Source organism: Halichoeres trimaculatus, unplaced genomic scaffold (genome assembly GCF_033239565.1).
Source record: "Halichoeres trimaculatus isolate MK-OKI-2021-1 unplaced genomic scaffold, fHalTri1.1 fHalTri1_scaffold_4, whole genome shotgun sequence".
Classification (NCBI taxonomy): Eukaryota; Metazoa; Chordata; class Actinopteri; order Labriformes; family Labridae; genus Halichoeres; species Halichoeres trimaculatus.
This window is the reverse complement of record NW_027437182.1, coordinates 27,813,791-27,834,364: the sequence shown is the minus strand read 5'-3', so window position 1 is coordinate 27,834,364 and position 20,574 is coordinate 27,813,791. Positions and strand designations below refer to the sequence as shown.

Below are 20,574 nucleotides of genomic sequence, written 5' to 3'. Positions count from 1 at the left end.
CCTGCTAGTCCTGAGTGCAGCCAGAGCAGCCCTTATTATACAGGCTTGATATTTGCAACAGTACACCCAGTCGATTGTTCTTCACCAAATCTGTTTTTTTAAGATCTATACAACTTGGGGTTGTATATGTTTTTCTGTTTTTTTCTTTCTAAGAGTTCTCTGTAAAGCCTTCATGAAGCACATTTTTCTTCAAGGGTTTCTTGACGTAGTAAGACTTCACATTCCTTTGTGAAGATGCTTTATGAGCTGAAGGTTACTTTTGCCCTTTCACAATGAGATTCTGTCCCAGCGTTGTGACTATGCTCAGCTGTCATTACGCCTTTGTACTTTTTACCTTCAACCCTCGACGGTGTACTGTTGTTGTTCAAGAGTGGAATTCTTCATTACATTACGGTGTTTAGGGAGCACTAGAAAAACATACTCTCAGACACACAGCGTTGTTCCTGAACCAATGCTCAAAACTATTTCAAATATTCTTATATTGGATGAAAATAAAAAGGGACTGAAAAAATGTTGTTTTTCACTATTTGGACAATAACACGTATTGAACTGTTGCTGCTATACCATGGTGTCAAATTAGGATAGTTTGAGGCCCCGTTTACGCAACAACGTTTCATCTGAAAACGCTGAGACGCAGTGAAAATAATCTGTGTTTACACGAAAACACAGAGAGACTGAAAACGTTGTTGTAAGCATGCCAGGCCTGCAGGTGGTGCTATAACTGTCTTGGCCAGAGACAGCTTTTGGGAGATCTCTACCGAAGTAGAGTTAAGCTGATCATCTGGTGTATTGGGGAATACTAAGTTAAAAAGTGGAGCAACAGATGTATGAAGACAGGCCGCAGATACAGCAGATTGAGCAGCGCAATCTCAACATGGTAGTTCGTGACGATCCTAACAACGTTACTGTTGTCCTGTTGTATGCGCTCGCGCAAAGCAGAGTGTGATGTCATCGTTTCCACTGAAAACGCCGGCTTACTGTTTACACGGCAACAGTGTCGGCAGCGTTTCAGAAAAATCCCATAAAAATCCCATCATAAGCAAGTTGGATAATGGTGTGGATATCAGTTGTTTATAAAGTGGTTTTTAAATAGATATTCAGTCTAAATGTTTCCAAGACTTGCTGGAATTTCAAGACCCCAAAAAACTAGAAAGGATAGATGAGTGACTCATTAAGAGCAACTCAAAATTAAAAGGCTTGTACTGAGGTCATGGGGGAAAATCTTTAACGTTTTAACATTTTTAACTCCTGACCTGTGCAGGTTTTAAGTGTTGCCTCCTCCATCAAGCAGATGAAACTTAGGTTCCCTGGTGTCAGCCTCATGCCTGCACTCAGGCTTTCTGCTTTCATTGTCCACTTATTTGTTGCGAACTTTGGGACTAATCTTCCTTTCCTGCCTCCCCGTCTTCCCCCCTTCTCCGGCTGTTGTGAGTAATAACCTTGGTTTTACAAGCAGGCATCAATCATCCACACAACCGCACCGGGTGTAATCTTAAAGCCCCCCTTCTGCGAGGCTGGCTTTAATCTCGGCCATGGTCTCCAAACCCACAGCCCTGTCGGCCTCGCCACTTTCCCCACTCTTGACAAATTGCCCATTTCCCTTGGCTTTGCAATCTCTGCACTATTTTGCTGTGTATGTGTGAACATGTGTGTCGCTCCTCCACCTTGTGTCTGCTATGTTTGAGTGCATGCCTTTGTGTGTGTGTGTTTGTGGTTAAAGTCTGCTGCATTTTTGTGCAAGTGTGTTTGCAGGGCACAGGGCCTTAAGTGGTGTGTTTGTGTGTGTTTGTATTGCGTGCTTGGCTGGCAATGCACAGGGGGGGTCAAGATAGTTCTGCAGAGCAGTGAGGGGGGGCGAGCCATGCCAAGCCTATGTTAGCAAGGGCACTTCACTCGAAGTGATAAAAGTAGAATAATCCCCTTTAAAGCGTCTTAACGAGGTCAAATCTGTTGGGTTGCAAGGGGGAGGCGTGTGTGTGTGTGTGTTTATGTGTGTGTGTGTTGTGGGGATAACGCTGCAGAAATGGGGGTAAGCCTTGGCTTGGTTCGTGAGAGATAATAATCAAAATCAAATTCCTGGCCCAAACAGGATTAGGCTCTCCCTGTGCTCTAAAGCTCCTGTCCAGAGTGGCTGAAGACACAATCCTATTCCTCAGCCTCTGGCGCACACACACACACACACACACATAAACACACACACACACACTAAGCAGTTAGCGGCAAGGCTCGCTTGGCCCAGACAGAGCTGGCCAGGGTGAGCTTGGACCCCGGCCAGTTAGCCCTGTCCCTCTCTCAGATCACTGGGCACATATGCTTTAGTCCAAACACTAATCTGGGATATTTAGATGGAATTGTTTGGTTGGAGCTATTCTTAGATGGAGGATGTGATCTCGTTTGGTGCTGGTGTATTATCAAAAGGCTTAAGCCCTCGACGTCTGGCTCAGCAAATCATATCAGGATGGATTTTTGCTGAGAAGTTTGCCTACATGTTAAACACATCTTGCATGGGTTGCTCTCCCTCAACATTTGCCCAAAATGATCCTCTTCAGTATGTCCAAGGCCTTAGGTGAAAGCTTCTGTTTATGAGGATATACCTGGGTTTCCGTTATCCAGTAATTACCGGACTTTGACTGGTAAAATCTGCCAAAGTCCGACATATTTCAACTCCACCGGTCAAAATGTCTGGTGAGAAATATTCCCTCTTATCTTTTATGGATAGGCCTGGTCTATGTGGAACATTTTTTTTTTTTCAGGCTGTACTAAACTTGTAGCACGGGTTTCATTTACTCCGACAAAGCGCGCAGAACAACAACAATACAGCGGGAGACACATGTCAAAACAGGTGAAACTTAAAGACTTTTTTACTAAACAAAATAGCTCAGAGGAGAAAGATGGTGGTGAGGCTGAAATCCCAAATGATGTCTTGCCTCCTGCCATGAAGAAAAGGAAAATTCGGTTGTTTCGGACCGAATGGAAGCTCCTGCTGTGCAATATTAATTTTAGTTAACCAATTGAGTCAGTTGATGGCACTCGTTTTATTTGATACAGCCTATGCTTTAAAGTAAAGTTTTATAAATTGACATGCTTTGATATTATTCTTATATGCACGTGGTATCATTGTAAGTCTGCCCCTTAACGTAAACGTGAGGATCCACGCAAACTTAATGGCATGACCTTAAAAGCACCAAATTAGTTGCCTTAACGAATTTTGTTAGTAAATAATGTGAAGACTTGTAAAATATAACTTCCATGAGGCTATTCACTCATGCAGTGACAGATCACCCTATAGAGCCCAAATGTCATAGTCACTGTCGGGACGCGGATCCTAACTGTCATTATTCAGGAGCTGTCTGCGGGACTCCTCTGTTTGACTCCTCATTACCCATTGACGCACAGCGCAGGGTTTTATAATCAGTTTTTGGAATCAGTCCACTCAGGTTGTTACACAACTTTACTTTGAAGATAGAACAAATGTTTCTAGGACCAAATTATTAATGTTTTTAAATCGCTTTGTCATGTATAGCGACAAAGATTACATAGATCGAAAATACACCCCCACTTAATAACAGGAATAGAGTTTTTTTACAGGCTTTGCAGGTGAGGTCCTGATCTTTGGGCATATCTTTGAATAAATTTCCCTACCACTATGTTGAAATTTAGTCCGCACGAAATTTGACAGGCAGGGCGGGGCCCTTTGAAAAGTATCCACACCCCCCCAGCATCGCGGAAGCTGCGGGGGCATACTTTGCAGCATTTAAGCTCAATAAATTCAGATAATATTTGACCGGGAAATCAAACGCTTGTTCGGTAAATTGAAAACCAGCCAGTCACGGTGCCATTTTTTTAAAGCGCAAACCCTGGTATATACATGTCCTTGAAACACTGTCATCTCCCACTACAAGGTTGTATGTGCAGTAAAACACCACGTTAAGCACTTGCTTTAAGCCATTTTTTGGAACACACTCCACTCTCACATCCAGCTTTTAATTTAGCACAACAGTTCCTAATCTTGTCAATAAATAAACAAACAAGAAAAGAGTATTTGCGCTCTGCAGCAAAGCTTTTTTCCCTGCAATTGTGTTATCTTTGAATAATAATAATGTGTATGCGTCAGTCCACTGCACCCAAACTGGGAAATGGTGATTGTGTGGTGGGCAGAGGAGCTGGATGGCTCAAACGGCATCCTTGGGACTAGTTGCTATGGAGCAAACAGACAGCTTGGCGTTGAGAAATAGGCCAACTGCTCGTCAGCGTAGATCTACTGCATTCATTTAAAAAGTGGGAGTGAGATAACATCCAGTCATTAGTGAGCGATTACAATGCCAAGGCACTATCCCTGCCCCCAACACATACGCACACACACACATATATACCACACACAAACACCCACAACTGAGATGTAAACAGTCAGGCAGTGCTCCAGGAAATACAATCCCCACGCTGCTTCTCCCCTCAGGCAGGATTTACACTGAGGAGGATGTTTTCCCATGTACCCTGCTGTTATTCTCTATCTGTGTATGGCATTTATGGAAGTGTGTGCGTGTGTGTGTGTGTGTGTGTGTGTGCTCTGCTGCATACATGTACTGTATTCATGTATTGTTGGTGTGTCTAATCACTGTAGTGTGGTCTCTGTGTGAGGAGCCCCCCCTTTAATCTTCATCCCTTCCTCTATCCCCTTTGTCGACTGATCTATGGAGCAAAAACAGCCTGAGCCTGATTCTTATTTAAAACAGACATTATGGTTCACAGTAGATTTCACATGGATTGGACCAGATGATGAGGCCAGGAAGGGTGTGTGTGTGTGTATGTGTATGGGTGTGTGTGTGCAGGGGTTGACGATGAGTGGGCTCAGGGTTGGTTGGTTGGTAGGTTGGTGGGTGGGTGGGGGCGCACTGGGGGAGGGGCAGCAATTTCCTGAAACGATGAATCCCATTTATTCGCTGAAGACTGTCTCAATTGCCTCACCAGCGCACAAAGCTTTTTAATGCTTTAATTACGTCTCAAAGGAGCAGGGCAGAATCAAATTAGAGATTGTCCTACATTTAGGTGCTGTGTGTGTGTGTGTGTGTGTCTGTGTCTGTGTGTGCGTGTGTGCACTATGCAAATTTGTCAGGAGAAGGAGAGTGTGTGTGGGCTGTTGTATCCTTGTGTATGATTCATGGCAGAGAATATTTGTTCCTCTAGCAGCCAAGCATCATACATAGAAGCTTATCACACACCCCACAAACACACACACACACACACGCACGCACAAACACAAAATCTGTCCCACACACCTTTTCAACGTTAAGGTTCTCTGCTTTGCTCTAACACACTTATCTGTCCGTGTCACATTTACACTGTCCATGCTATCCCTCTGTAATACTAACAAAAGCACACACACACACACACACACACACACACACACACACACACACACACACACACACACACACACACACACACACACACACACACACACACACACACGCAAACATTAGCCTGGCCTCTCTCCTTCACAAACACAATTTCACTCACAGCGTGTAGGTAGCTTTTTTTTGTCACAGCAGATGGCAAGTGTCACATTATTACGGCAGTATTTCATTAACATTATGGGCATCCATCTGTTGTGGGCTCTCGGGCCCCCATAGAGCACCTTGTTTTGGTCACTGATGGAGAGAGAGATAATAAACATTGTTAGCAGTGTGTGCTGTACTGGGCAGGGAAAGGCCCTCATGGTTTAGTTGTGTTGTGGAAAAAAAAAGCACAGGGCAGCGATGGGACAGGCATCTTTAACAGTCCTGTATTTAATGAAGAACCTCAGATTTACTGCAGGAATGTTGCTTATTTCCTATTTCGCTCATGTAGAAAGGAAGAAATAATAGAGTGGTGGTAAAGTCAATCTGTAGTATGAGCTGGACTTTAAAGCCATGTTTCCATCAAGACCAGTTCAGTTAGTCTCCGTACGGCGCGCATTTTGTGGCATTTCCACTGACTTATCCCCGGACAGATCCCCAAATAACTGAGACAAGCTGTCCCACTTTTTGGGACCCTTTTGTATGGGTGCCACACTGAACCGATCTGCTCTCAGAAGGTGGAGCTACACACTGCAGACTGTTGATTGGTAGAAACGTCACTTACCCTGACAGCGGCTGCATTTCTCCTGGCAGCACACAGTCTTCTCTGAAACAAAGCTTGATTGCACTTTGTATCAAAGAGCTACATGCCAATCACAGAGAGGACGAAATGCTGGATGTCTTCCATCTATGCTTTTTGTTTACTGTGTCACGTTTTTCTTCTTTGTTGGGTTTATTAGCTGGGTACACCGTGCCGTGCTCAAGCACGATTCACTTCCTCTGCTTTGGCACGCTTTAGAAAGGTAGGCTTCGGCACGTTTTACTTCATGCATGAGCACAAGATGCAGACAGCGCATGTGATCCATGACGTACGATCACAGCGAGCACAGCTCTTAGTCATTTTAAACAAAGCGGGGGTGTTTTGCCACACCGGACGCGAATTCGCAAAGGCGAGTGTGAAGATTACATACAAAGTCAATGCAAAGACGTGTTTGGACATAGATTCACCCTGGGCGGTGGTCGGACGCGTTCGGCGCGGCGCATAAGGAGCGTCCAGCGCGTTTGGGGCATCAAACGCCTGTACACTCAAGTTGAAAATATTGAACTTTCGATGCAAATTCGCGTGACGCTGTGCTGTGGCAGCCAATCAGCAATGACATTCCCCCCGAGGTCATTGATTAGATGACGTGTGCTGCTCCAACCACCTGCTGCAGCCCTTACCCGCCAAAAGACAGAGGAGAGGTTGATTTGTGCGGTGTGTCATCATCCAGAGTTATATGATCCGACTGCCAGTGTGGCTGCGCCCTAAGAACCTGAAGGCTGTATTATACTTGGAATTAGCATGAGAGTACACATGTGGCTTTTATACCTTTTAACACTCTTTGCGGCATCTGTTCCCAAACTCCAGGGGGCAGTGTATCCCAAACGCATGTCTACCAGTTCCTCTCCTCTGCCAAGTTTGGCAGCAATTTTACACCAAGAATTGCTCACCACACAGTTATCATGGTGATCTCTACATAATGAATCATATGAATGCCAGTATCTTTGTACTTTGAACACTAGTAGCTGTGGTTTGTCTGCGTGTCTCCACTAGGAAGTTAGAAAATTTCAGAGGTGCGCGATGTGGAAATTTTCTACTTAAAAAGGATCGCGGTATGGGGTTGAGGCTGCTAAAATGACATCATTCATCTGCAAGAAGTCGTGTGGACCTCATGGACACGTCAAGCATAAACCGTCAAACTTAAGTTGTGAATTTCTTCTGCCTTAACAGCTATACATGCCTCAGAAATGTACAAGGTTGATATATTTTTACCTACACACTCCTTGATAATCCTGGAAATTTTTAGGATCTCTGCCCTAAAATTTTCCAAAGTTGTTTGTTCACACATTGTTCCTCATAGCCCAAATTCACATCCACACACATTGATGATGACGTAGACTGCTATGTAAATCAATCAGTATTCATTCCCATTCATACACCACTTGCACAGCCCCCAGAAGAGCTTTAAGGGTTAAGGGTCTTTCTTGCCCAGAATATTTCAGCACTCAGACAGCAGGATTTGGGATCAAACCCCTGACTGTATAAATATAATCACATGTGGTGAATTTTCTCACATTAGCTCCCTGAGTTTTGCTAATATTACAGTAAAGAGGTGGCTGGAAGAGTTCTGGAAAAAGTCAGAGTGACAATTTTGACTTTTTTTGTTTACACTTGCAGCCCGACCTGAAGATATGTAAAGATTTAGTGCATGTGTGAAAACAACTTGTACTTTAGAAACACTGTCCATCATACATCCAAACACAACATGCACATCCTCTGTCAAGTTATTTAGACAAAGTTGCCAAGTCTCAGTAGCCTTCAACTTCTCTTATTTGGCCTGAAAAGAAAAATGCTGAATTTTAAAATTTAAAGGTAATATATTTAACGCCAATATCAGCTTTACATTTCTCGTGTCTCTGTATTGGTGGATGTACTCTTGTAGCAATTGTCTGTTCTCAATTTCTTTGTTTCTTGTGTTTAGAAAATGTCTGTTTCTTGCTGTCTTTTGTCTTTGTCCTATTTTGCCAGTCTTTAGTGTATACCCCATGGAGCAGGATGTCCCACCTGGGGCTGTTGACCGACTGAAACTTTGGTGTTTTAAACGTTTGCATACTGCGCTACACAGTGAAGAAATCAGATCTAGGCCAACAGCTATACCCTCAGGCACAGTAGCTAACCTGTGGGCACACACACACACACACACACACACACACAGACTCATAGAGCCAAGCTGTTGTTTGCTGACTTTGGTCGGACCACAGTGGCTGGAGAGAAAATGGAAAAGGTTGTTTTTGGTTACAGTTGGAACCTGTGTCTCTGAGCAGCGGTTTGTGTAGATCCAGGTTTCTGCATGTTCTATGATAGCGTCAGCGCTTCTCGTGACATTGAAACGAGTGTTGGCAGGGGTCAGTCTACTCTGACCTGTTCTGTCTTTCTTACTCAGTCTTCATGCTTCTGTTATCACCAGTGCCAATTAATGCATGATTTCAAGGGTTTACATGTTTTATAGGAGTTGTCCCAAAATCATGAATCATGTTCTATCACAGAGAGGCCTACTGAGCCATAAAATAAAAGTAATTCTTTATAGGGACATGTGAGTCTGTTTCTAAAAACGGAAGTGATTGTTGTTAGTTGGTCTCTGGCCATGCCTCCGTGACTCTGGAGCAGCCTGTTTATAGTTAAAAGTAAAACTGAGCCTCATACCGTGGGGAGCAGGCTACAAAGCGACAGGTCATTCCTAACAGCAGCGGGCTAGCTTCCCGTAAGTGCTGCAATCAGATTTCTGATGGTTTTTTACGCCCGCTCAATCATAGTGGGAAAATGTCGATCCCTCTTCCCACCTGACCCATTATGCAGCCTGCTGAGAAATAATGAGATTTTGTCCCTATTTGGGTTTGATGCTTGCTGTGCTCTAACACACAACCAGGCCGTCTGTGGCTGCCTGGGGAATGTAGTGTGGGCAGAATTACAATGAGGGCTAATAGCAGAATCCAGGCTATTTGAGAGAACGATGATGTAGCTTCCTGTACGGGGCCCAGACCGAGGCTTTATGACTTCACACGGGTGGAATTCAGAGCTCTGTTTTATCCAGAATGCTTTTTATTAAACATTAAGAGTACGGTAGTGCAAATTACTGAATGAACGACTAATTCTGACAAGGGAAGAGCTTTTTAAGCCAAAATACTGTTCAATAGTCCTAGCCTTCTTCCACTTGCAAACACATACAGTATAGGGTGAACAATGATAAATAAAACTGGTGTTGCAATGTTTTTACCTTACCATGAAGTGAAAAGAGGAGTTTCTTTTTTTAAAGGAGCATTCTGCTGAGTATTGACCTGGAAGGACAAATCTGTGAAGAGTTCTTATTTTAAAAACTAACTTTGAAATTCTGTAGCTGTGAACTGATTTATTTTTCCATTTGTGACACTAAACAGTTCATACCTGGATGTAATGTATCTTTGTTTGTTCTCTTCATCAAAGGTTACATTTATGCAGGTAGTTTACCTCTTGACCTTTTTACCTCCGCCAAGGACGTTATGTTTGAAAGTTTGCCCGTTTGTCTGTGAACAACTTAGCTCAAAAAGTTACAAACCGATCTTCATGAAATTTTCTGGAAATTTTCAAAATGAGATAAGGAAGAAGTGATTATATTTTGGAAGTGATCTGGATCACCATCTGGATCCAGGATTTTTTTATAAATATTCGGTTTGCTTTGCAAGACAAAGACAAAGTCCCCATAATTTCTGACGGATGTAAAAGTATAAGTTAGATCCTGGCAATACTCAAGATACCAAGATACGAAATACGAGATATGTACTGGGTCATCATAATTTTTTCAACACTGTCAGGTATCTGTTCAGTGAGATAATTTTAGAAGCTCTTTAGCTATAGATAAACTGTTTCACCAAATCAAAGGAATCAGCAACAACTCAACCAGTTGCCCTACAGTAATATTAATTTCTTTAACCATGACAGCCTGCTCAGAATTTCTCAGCAAGATAACCCTGTTGTGCATACACAGAGTTTTGTGTCTGGCATGTGGCAATTTCTTCAAAATGTTGTTGGACTGCCATATTGAAACCTGTTTTCTTCTCCTTTCTCTCAACCTGATCTCTGTCTTTGTAAACCTGCTTCTCACATTTTTCTCTTTGGTGTGTTTTCTCTTTGACAGGCTTCATCGCAGCAGCTGAAATTTACAACCTCTGACTCCTGCGACAGGATCAAGGATGAATTCCAGTTCCTCCAAGCACAATACCACAGGTGCGAACCAACGCGCGCAACATGCAGACAGACACACAAATGTGCACAGATACAAAGAAGAAGCAGCTGAATACCACCGGCTGATTACTGCAGCTCTTTGAAATAAGGAAAATATCTTCAGGCTTAACGTGTATGTCTTAGTGCTTTCTTATTAAACGAAGTAGGAGCTATGTTGTGAAACAGCAGTGTCACAGCAAGGTAGCTCCAAGAACCTGAAACCTCATATTTGGCTAGAGAAAGTGGATGGCCTTTAAATTAATTTCACATGTACAAGTTTTAGAATTGTATTCAGAATTTTGGGACTCGATGAACTTCTCTGTAGTCAGCTGTTAAAAACAGAAACTTCTTCCAGTGTCCTGTTGTTCCTTGACTCTGCCGTCACTCTGCACGCTGAGGAATCACTGTTTCTTCGCTCATGCTGAAATCAATCTTGTTTATCCTGGGATATTGATCTTCCTTTACAGCTTAAATACTGCTACAGTGCCAGAAGTCTGAGGCACTTCCAGAGTACATGGTCCGACCTGTGCGGATCTGTTTGATAGCAGTTATAAAGAGAGGGGACGCCACAGGGTCTGCATCTCAGAACGAGATCCTCTCTTTGTGAAAGTGGAGTCTTTGAAGCCTGCCTTCCTTCCTGAGGAGGTTGGTTTGTTACTCTGTACCTGCTCTCCTAGAACCTTCCAGAGGCTTTCCTCTGCTGCAAACAGAGTCGGGTGAAGGCAGATGAAAGCCCTGCAAATTGTGGGCAGACTCCCTGCTCTGGTCTGATCATTCTTGTTTGTGGAGGAATCTGAAGCAGCCATAACACCCTGCACGTCTCCTTCCCCGCCTTTGGTTTTTGTAATTCCCATAACGGTGAGCAGCACCGTTTAACCCTCTTCAGAGAGCCAGGGCGCAGTTGAAAGAAAACCTTTTTTGTGTGAGCGTACAGAACATGCATACAGTGTCTATTGACTCTAGAGGCTTTGTAGCTCGCTGCTGCTGCGCTGTGCTTGTCTGTTGCTGAAGTCTTTAAAAGGCAAATGTACCACAGGCGCTCCCCTGGGTACAGTAGTGAGCATTGTAACTGTCGCTGTCTTCCTCTTCCCGCCTCCCTCCTCCTCCTCTCCCACCTCTTCTCCCCTCCCCTCGCTCACATGCATAAATAGATCAGGGAATACATAAATCAAAATAAAGATGACAGCAGGAGCGATTTAGAGACGGAAGATTCGGCAATAAAACTCCATCAAAGTGTCGTTTGAGAGCAGCGGTGCAAGCCCGGGGGCTGCTGAGCACCAATCAGAGGAGGCGCAAAGCCAATCCCAGGTAGGCTGGCAGCAGGGAGGCCTGTCGTCATGACAACCCACCACACTACCTACCTACGCATGTACATGGGGATAGCAGGAAGGGTTCTATGTAGGAGGGAAGGGGAGCGTTTTGGATAAGTGGAGGCTGCTCATACACAAATAGGATTGGAGGCAGAAAGAAACTACTCACCCCCAACGAAGAAGAATCCCCCACCCCCCATGACTGCTGAGCAGGTTTGATATCTGTTCCATGTCAAGGTAGATACAACTATGATCATTCTGTAAGGTGGACTGCACAGGACTCTGCATTTAGAACTCAAATTTTTACCAAAATGGTTTGATGTGAAGTCTTTCAGTGGTTACCAGTTGGTTAGATTTTTTGACTTATTAATCCTTTTTTGGATTATTTGCTCACCTACTTGGTGTTTTAGTTTCAGTATGCAACAAGAATTTTAAATCAGTAGAGAATTAAATTAATACATTATGACAGGCAGTTAGCTACAACAAAAGTAGCCTCTTGAAATAATTGATTTTTATTGGTCAAAATGTCATAACTGTTGCTGACAAGTTCCACCAGATCCACTAAGACAATAGAGCTGATAGAACTTTGATCCCAGCTGTTAGCTTCCCCTTGTGCTGCTCCGTCCTGTTCCAGCCAGAAACTGTACAATAAATAAACATAGCCTCCTTGACGTCGCCCGTCTGTTTCTGTAATGGAGTTATGAAGCAATTCATAGAAAGGAGCCATATTGAAAATGGGACAGGTTTTAAGCCAACAGCTATAGGGTGCCTGCCTCTCAACAATTGAGCTGTGCAATTTGGTAAGCTCATTATTTGAACTTCTTCTAAACTGCAGAGTAAGAAAAGTAGTCGTGCAGACTCCTACTTTCATTTTGATTTATTCATTTTCAGAGAGCGGTACAAGCATGACGAGAAGTTAAGGCTGATTTATGCTTGACGCCTCCGTGGGGTAGCGCAGCTATGTGCGGATGAATGACGTACGTGAGTTTCACACCTATGCCCCCTCGCACAGTCCCTTTCACACTCCAAAATTTCTAACCTGCCGGATGGAGATGCGCGGACAAGATGAAGGAAGAATGGGATCTACTAGTAGTCGAAGTGCAGAAATACAGGCATCAGTATGACTCTTCACACTGAGATCACCATGATAACCGAGTAATTTGTGGCGTGAAATTGTGGCCAATCTCGGCAGAGAAAAGAAATCGGTTAACATAATTTGGAAAAATCTCCAGGACAGATGTGTTATGATGTAAACAAAGGCAAACTTCTTCGACTCTTGCTTAGTAGTCTGGTAGACATATGTTTGTGATACACTGCCCCCTGCAGTTTGGAAACAGACACCAACGGACGCTGTGCGGGGTGTTGAAAAGCATAAACGCTTCACGCGTTCTCTCGTGCGGATCTTGTGCGTCCGATTTCCACGTGTCACGATTGCACAGAAAGCATACCACAGCCTTTAGGCACCAAAATAAATGTACGACTTTGTAGGAGAGGTAAGAGAGCTAAATTGTGACACAGTCGCATATGATCACAGTTAACCCTGGACATCTAGAGTGATTCCAGACAACTGGATGATACAGAGACAACAGTTTTAGGTTTTTAGAGATGTGGGTGGAGGTTTTCAAAAGAACCAGGTTTCAATCCCCATCTTTAGTTTTAATGCAATAATAAGCACCAGCAGTCAACCCTAGAATCCCCTACTAGTACAAGTGCTGTTTAAATTGTAGGAAAGGCACATTACTGTGAGTATGCTGACATTATTCTCCCAGTGTAACACTGCGTTCAGTCTGCCAGTTAAGACTAACAGCAATGAAGATTCAGCTGGCGCTGTAATCGAGCTGTCATTCCTGCAGACAGCCGACAAAGAACATCCCAGCATAAATATACACACACCATCAAACAGGTTTCCGACTTATCCTAAATCTGAAACTATCCACCGTGTGCCTGTGCATATCTTTATTTGATCTGAGCCTTATCCAGTCCTCACATCGGATGATGCCTCCTGAGACGACAAGATGTAACTGGCTGCTTCAATCAAACGCAGGGAGGGGAGCTCTCTTTCTTTTTTTCATCCTCTCTGTCTTTTCCATTCGACTATCAGGGTGACTTGTTGACGCGGCCTCCTTTGTCCTGTCGCCTCGCGTGACATCAACACTGACATGATTTCGGCTAATAGCTGTCTCACAGACTGGGTCACGGGAAAAGCTCCAACGCTATATTTAGATTTTTCACTGCACTGCCTCCTCTGATTTAGAAGGCAGACATTTTGGTGCATATCTGAAGTTCAGGGATGACTTCAACGCCTTCCTGTCAGTCAACACCTTGTCTGACTCTTCCACTGACTACCAAAAGGTGAACATGATGGCTGCTGCAGTGATGATGATAAAGATGGTAATAGGAGCAGAGATGATGACAATGGAAATGCCGTGGATGATGATGATGAAGGTTGGAGGCACTGATGAGGGCTGGAGTGAGGGTGAAAGTGATGACAGTGCCGTCGGTGAAAGTGGAGGTAATGATGATGAAGGGGGAAGAAGTCACATGGTGTCAGCACTTTAGAAAAAGGACTGTCAGGCTGTCTAACAAGATCTGACTCAATGCTCTTTTCTCTTCTTCTTCTTCTTCTTCTTCTTCTTCTTCTTCTTCTCTTTTCTTCCTCTTCTTCTTCTTCTTCTTCTTCTCCTCATTCTTCCCTCTCCTTCTCTTTCTTTCTCTCTCTTCACAGTTTGAAGCTTGAGTGTGACAAGTTGGCCAGTGAGAAGTCAGAGATGCAGCGCCATTATATCATGGTGAGTGAAGCTGTTTATCTGTGACCAGTGTTTTCTTTTTTAAATTCCTTTTGGTTGCCTAAAACAACACACTGTAAGAAAATTATAATTAACAGTTGTGGTTTTTTCTCGCTTCCTTTCCTTGTTCCCCTTCAACAACTACTGTCTGTCAGTAGCACAGTGGCTTTCTGTTGTCCCTTTTTTTGTTCTCATTTGTAAAATTTCTCTTAAAGGTAATTCTGGTGCATTACAACTTGGATCTAAAAAAAGTTTGGCCATCTGTTCAATGGACTCAAAATGTTGTACACAACAAAAAAATGCTGACGTCTAGAAGCGCAGCTTCAAAACTCAACATCTGACCATCTGGGTAGGAAATGCAAGCTGTTCATTAGTACGAGTTGTTTGAAGTGAAACCAAAGTGTTAACAAATTGGGATGACAATCTCGGAATTATATCTTCAATCAAAGCCAACTCATCGTGAATTAAAACAAATAAAACACTTGTTAGGCTCAGTGGTTTTAAACAAAAACTGGCCTTGTCGTCATCTGAACAAGTTAAAAACAGAGACCACATTCAAGGGAACATATCAGATTTCTTGCAGAAACAAAAAGTGTTTAATAAAGTTGTTGTGTTCCACACCTACTGAGGAAATAAAATTTTATCAACATTAAAGTACCAGTACTCAGGTATCTCTGGGTATCATTAAAGAGTGTAGCTTAGACGGATCATATGATTGGCAGGTGTAGCATCTGCAGTAATGTGGATGTTGTACTGCACCACACTGTCATGGTGAAGAGGGAGCTGAGCCTCCAGGCAAAGCTTTTGATTTAGCAGTCAGTCAATGTCCCAACCTTCGCCTTTGGTCATGAGCTCCGAGTAGAAACCAAGAGACTGAGATCACTGATACAAGAGGCTAAAGAGAGTGGGCTCAGCCTGAGAGGAAGGGTAACAAGTTCTGACAACTGGGGCGAAGCTTCAAGTAGAGCTGCGACTCCTTTGGATTGAAAAAAGCCAGTTGAGGCATTACATTTGGACGCCTTTTGGCCGGCTCCCTCTGGAGGTTTTCTGGGCATGTCCAACTGGAAGAAGACCCCAGGGTAGACCAAGAGCCCACTGGAGGGATTGTAAATGCTCTCTGTCCTGGGAGTGCCTTGAAAACCCCAATTGAGGGGCTAGAAAAATTGCTTGGGTGAGGGATGTCTCAGTCAACTTGTTAGTTTGCTGCCACTTCAACCTGGCTCTGCTGAAGGATCGATGGCTGGATTTAACTAACAAATGAAAATGCAATTGGGAAAAGACAGATGCCACCAGGGATGGGTGCTAAATTAGGTACTTTTACAGGTACTGACTGAATTCTGTCAAAAGTACTGGGTACTGATTCACGTAAAATCAAAAGATACCATGTTAGGTACCTAAATGCATCCTTGTGACTGTGAGGGAGTGGAAGAGTAGGTGATTTTCCATACTGGACATGAACACAGCATTGCAAGGATATACTAAGGAATAAATGTGTTAAATTGAAAAAAATGTATATTTTGTTATTTCACAAATTCATATTTTTGACCACATATACACAAAAAGTTCCAAAAATTGGTACCATTGAGTAAGGATACAAATTTCCAGGTACCGGGCATCTGTACCGTATAGGGCTGCACGATATTGGAAAAAACTGAGATTGCGATTTTTTAGGGGGTTGCGATATATTGCAGTATTTATTGCGATATTAAAAAAATAATAATTTTCACCAGATGACTTGAATAGCTCTGTTTGGGAAGAATTTGGTTGACTCATAATGACACCATTGTATTCCTGTAATACCGTTAAATCCAGGCTAAGGGGGTTTATCTGTGAATGATGAAGATTGCTGTATATGAAAGTGATCCAGGAGGCCATGTCTCTGTACAAAATAGAATAGGTTTCAATTTCAGTTGCTTTTTTTCCATTTCTCCAATAAATGGGGGAAATGCGATAGTCACATCACATGCGCGATGTGACTATTGCGCATGTGCATATTGCGATGGCGATGTTCAAACGATATATTGTGCAGGCCTAGTACCCTATCATTTTAAATGTGAGAGGTACCCATCCCTAGATGCCACTCGCTTTAACACAAAGTCTTGGAGTCAGCAAGCTCTCAAAAGTCTCCCTTAAAAGCAGACGTTCTGGTTGGAGGGATGGGCAAACAAAGCCTTGGGTTGTTCTGTTGAAGCATGACTGGGGGTCTCCATCTTCCGTGCTGTCAGTCAACATCTCTTGTTAACATAAATGTGATGATTTCTGACACTTAATCATTAAGTTTTCTCATCAAACCTTAGCAACAATTTACTCAGCAGGAAACGGTTATTTGAGGCTCAAATTGATGTTTCATAAGGAGTAAGGGTGCCACTGTATGAAGTGAATTTGAGTCGTTAATTGCAATGTTGTTTGGTTTAACAAACTAGGAGGCACACCTTTATCTATTGTATCCACACAGCGGGGAGAAATACTTGAAAGAACTAAATAAGGCATAAGAACAGGCATTTAAAATGTGTGAATTGGTTCAGAACAGTTGCAGACGGTATTAACAATTGTGATGTAAAGCTGCCCACCCGGCAATTTAGAGCTGAGAAACCATGAGTGAGACTGTTTGAAACTGTCCTTGTTAATCTCTTTGTTTCTAAAGGAAATACTCTATATGTGTTATTCCTCTCTGCACTTTCATTTCCTCCCTGTCCAACCCATCTCTCTCCCTCTCTCCACACATACACACTCACACACACACAGACGCCCGCTCTCTGCTCCACCTCAGGGCTAATCTCATTGTTGCTGGCCGTGGCTGTGTAGCCGTCTGATGTTTTGCCTCTAATTGATCCTCTGACTGGCTTTAATCTCATCTAATCTGTGCCGCCGCACTGCTCTCCCCACCATCAGCCAGCCAGCAGGCACACACAAACACACGCACTCGCATACACGTTCTCTCTGTTTGTTTCAGGCTGGTGTGAGTGCCTACACACACACACACACACACACACACACACAACCATTCAGTCACTGGCTGGCAGATGTACACACACACAAAATCACACACTGTGACAAATAAGCAAAACATGTAAAAGGATACAGTAGAAAAAGATGAAACAAATATAAAACAGGCTATTATATTCATTTTACTTTCATTTACTTGTGTATTAATTACCTCAAATGATCCAGAATACACAAGCTTCCTTCATTACCAGAGTTCTGGTATTTCTTTGATGGTCGGGTAAATGTCCAAAAGCATGTGTGTTAGCCTCCAGGCTTCTTTTATCATCAGAAAGAAAAGAGCAGTTGATGAAGAGTTCTCATTAGTGTCTGGTATTTGTAGCACACTACTGCACCCTGCACCTGTTTTTTTCTTTTTTCAACAGTGCTCCCTTTCTCGACTACTAATCAGGAGTGTTTCTTTATATTCTTTGCTTTGTTTCCTGTCCAGAAATGAGCAGTCATGTTCTGACACTAAAAGAAACGTAAAGCCATCGTATGATGTAAAGTCTTCCTAGTAGAGCTGAAACGATTCCTCGAAGGATTCGAGGTACTCGATTACAAAAATTACTTGAGTAATTTTCTCCGCCTCGAGGAATCGTTTAATTTTTAAAAAGATCAAAAAGTGGTATTTCAAATAGAGCCGAGGCCATATTAAGAGAGTTTTCAGACCCCTCAAGCTACCTCTTATACAAAACATATAGCAACAAATCTAGCTTCTTTTCTGGAGTTTGGAGACTAATGGGTCATTCTACGAAACGGGTGCCATTTGGGTCTGCAACATTTGATGAGATGTACAAGGCACAAAAAATGTGTCAAAATGTGTTTACAAATTTTGGAGCTACCAAAGCAAGTGCTCTTATTGACATGCTGTATCAGAAAATAAAGAGAAAAAAATTCATTTGAAAAATAACTGCTCTTTAAATAAACAAAAAATGTATTTTATCCGATTAATCGATGGAATTTTCAGTAGAATACTCGAATACTAAAATATTCGGTAGTTGCAGCCCTACTTCCCAGAGATTTCTTGGATAATGTTTTTGCATGTGATGCCACAATGTACACTCGCCCACCCCTTTATGGTTGGGAGATGATAGTCACTGGATGCTGGGGCTAAATGAATACTCTTGTCCACCAATTCCCAGTGGTAAACTGTAATATACGCAGTCAACCATGATTATCTTACGTTGTGCTGTGGGGTTTCCTGTCTTCTCATAGCTAGGGCAGCACAAAGGATTGCGTATAGATAAGATTGAGCATTTTTATTGTAAAAGTCATGGTTTTTCAAACACTCTCTTATGAAAGTGAACAGTGGGACTTGCAGCTTAAAATGCTGCTCCTGCAGTCCTCACAGCTGCTAAAACTCTCAACTAAATCTGGAGTATAGTGTTATTTTTCTGTCAATAATAGGCCGGTTCAGACAAAGCTTTTTCAAAATCTGTCAGAGCACAAAGTGTAAAAAAAAGAAGTGATGGGCAACTTCTGAATAAAGGTGTTGTGGTTGTCTTTATGAGAGTGACTACAAGCTGCTTTTGTGACCAGTTCAGTTGCAAGGTTCAGTGAAGGCAAAGTGACCATACTGACACTACTCATTATAAACACAAAGACAATGTCCTGTGCATTTCATTCATTCCATTCATTTTGTTTGCTCTTTTAGTATTTCTTTTGGTTGTGATTCTTAAGCAAATGAGTGTAAACCAGCATTCTCTTTGTTTATGATTAAATAGTTAATTGCCTCTCGACGAAGCATCACACTTTCATATTTCCATCTGGAATAAAAATGGATTTCCTCAACTGAAACCCTCAAATTTATCACAAATGATGCGGTGTAATACAACTATCATGCAATATGGCTCCCTTTTCACTCACTCACTCGTACACATGCATGCACACACTCATTTTTTCTTATACATGCAGTTCTCATGCACACACACACGCACACACACGCACACACACACTCTCTGCACCTACTGTACATGCACAGGCTTTCAATTGCACTTCCACTCTGTCAGTGGCAGGCCCAGCCTTGTATTTCCCCCACACACTCGCAGATGCCCCCCCAACACACACACACACACACACACACACACACACACACACACACACACACACGCACACACACGCACACTTCTCTAATAGCATATCAGGTTGCCCCACTCTCCCAGCCAGCGGCGGCACCTCCATTTCCCCAGTGCTGTAATTACTTTAGGGAGCTTCTGCAGCTACAGAAAAAGGTGTGTGTGTGTGTGTGTGTGTGTGTGTGTGTGTGTGTGTGTGTGTGTGTGTGTGTGTGTGTGTGTGTGTGTGTGTGTGTGTGTGTGTGTGTTGTGTGTGTGTGTGTGTGTGTGTGTGTGTGTGTGTGTGTGTGTGTGTGTGTGCGCACTTTCTTTCACTTGCAAGACACTGCCAGTATGTGCTCGTACAGAAAACAATGATGTGTGCATGCAAGTGCAACAAAGCAAGAGACGTGTGTGTGTGTGTGTGTGTGTGTGTGTGTGTGTGTGTGTGTGTGTGTGTGTGTGTGTGTGTGTGTGTGTGTGTGTGTGTGTGAGAGTGTGAGAGTGTGCGTGTGTGTGTGTGTGTGTGTGTGTGTGTGCATGCACACGCATGCATTTCTGTGAGGGTTCTGTGTGTTGTTTGTTTTCCAGTGACAGAGCCAGTCCCCCTGCAGACAGAGTGGGTGATTAACAGGGTTGACGCCTAGAGGGTGGCCCTCTCATTAACACTGAACACACACACACACACACACACACACACACACACACACACACACACACACACACACACACACACACACACACACACACACACACACACACACACACACACAAACAACAGAGGCTCTTTCTACTGTCTCTCCTTTTCTGTCTGCTCCTTTTACTCTTTGTAACAGTACTTCCTCTTCTCTTTGTGTGCATCATGCCGTCGTGTTAGTGGTGGAAATTTGTTGGTTGATCTAGGATCTTGGGAGTCATTAGGATGTTGGACATGTGTCGTGCTGGGTGAAGGTCCTTTCAGCAGCCCTTTTTTCAAATCAGGAAATCAACCTGGGATTTTATTACTTAAAATTTTTGCTTCATATGCTCCCAATATTCCAGTGTGCCAAAACAAAGGTCTCTCCTGCTGATCCAGTGAAGAGCTCT

At 43.1% G+C, this 20,574-nt stretch overlaps 1 protein-coding gene across 2 annotated transcripts in view; it reads left to right on the top strand.

Annotated features, from left to right (window-relative positions):
* tle5 (TLE family member 5, transcriptional modulator) overlaps nucleotides 1-20,574 on the top strand; it is a 49,023-nt gene that overhangs the window by 12,127 nt on the left and 16,322 nt on the right. For both annotated transcript variants that reach the window (XM_074668187.1, XM_074668186.1), the window contains exons 2-3: nucleotides 10,268-10,356; nucleotides 14,389-14,452. In XM_074668187.1, coding sequence (XP_074524288.1) covers nucleotides 10,268-10,356; nucleotides 14,389-14,452 — 153 coding nt within the window. The remainder of the gene's footprint in view (nucleotides 1-10,267; nucleotides 10,357-14,388; nucleotides 14,453-20,574) is intronic.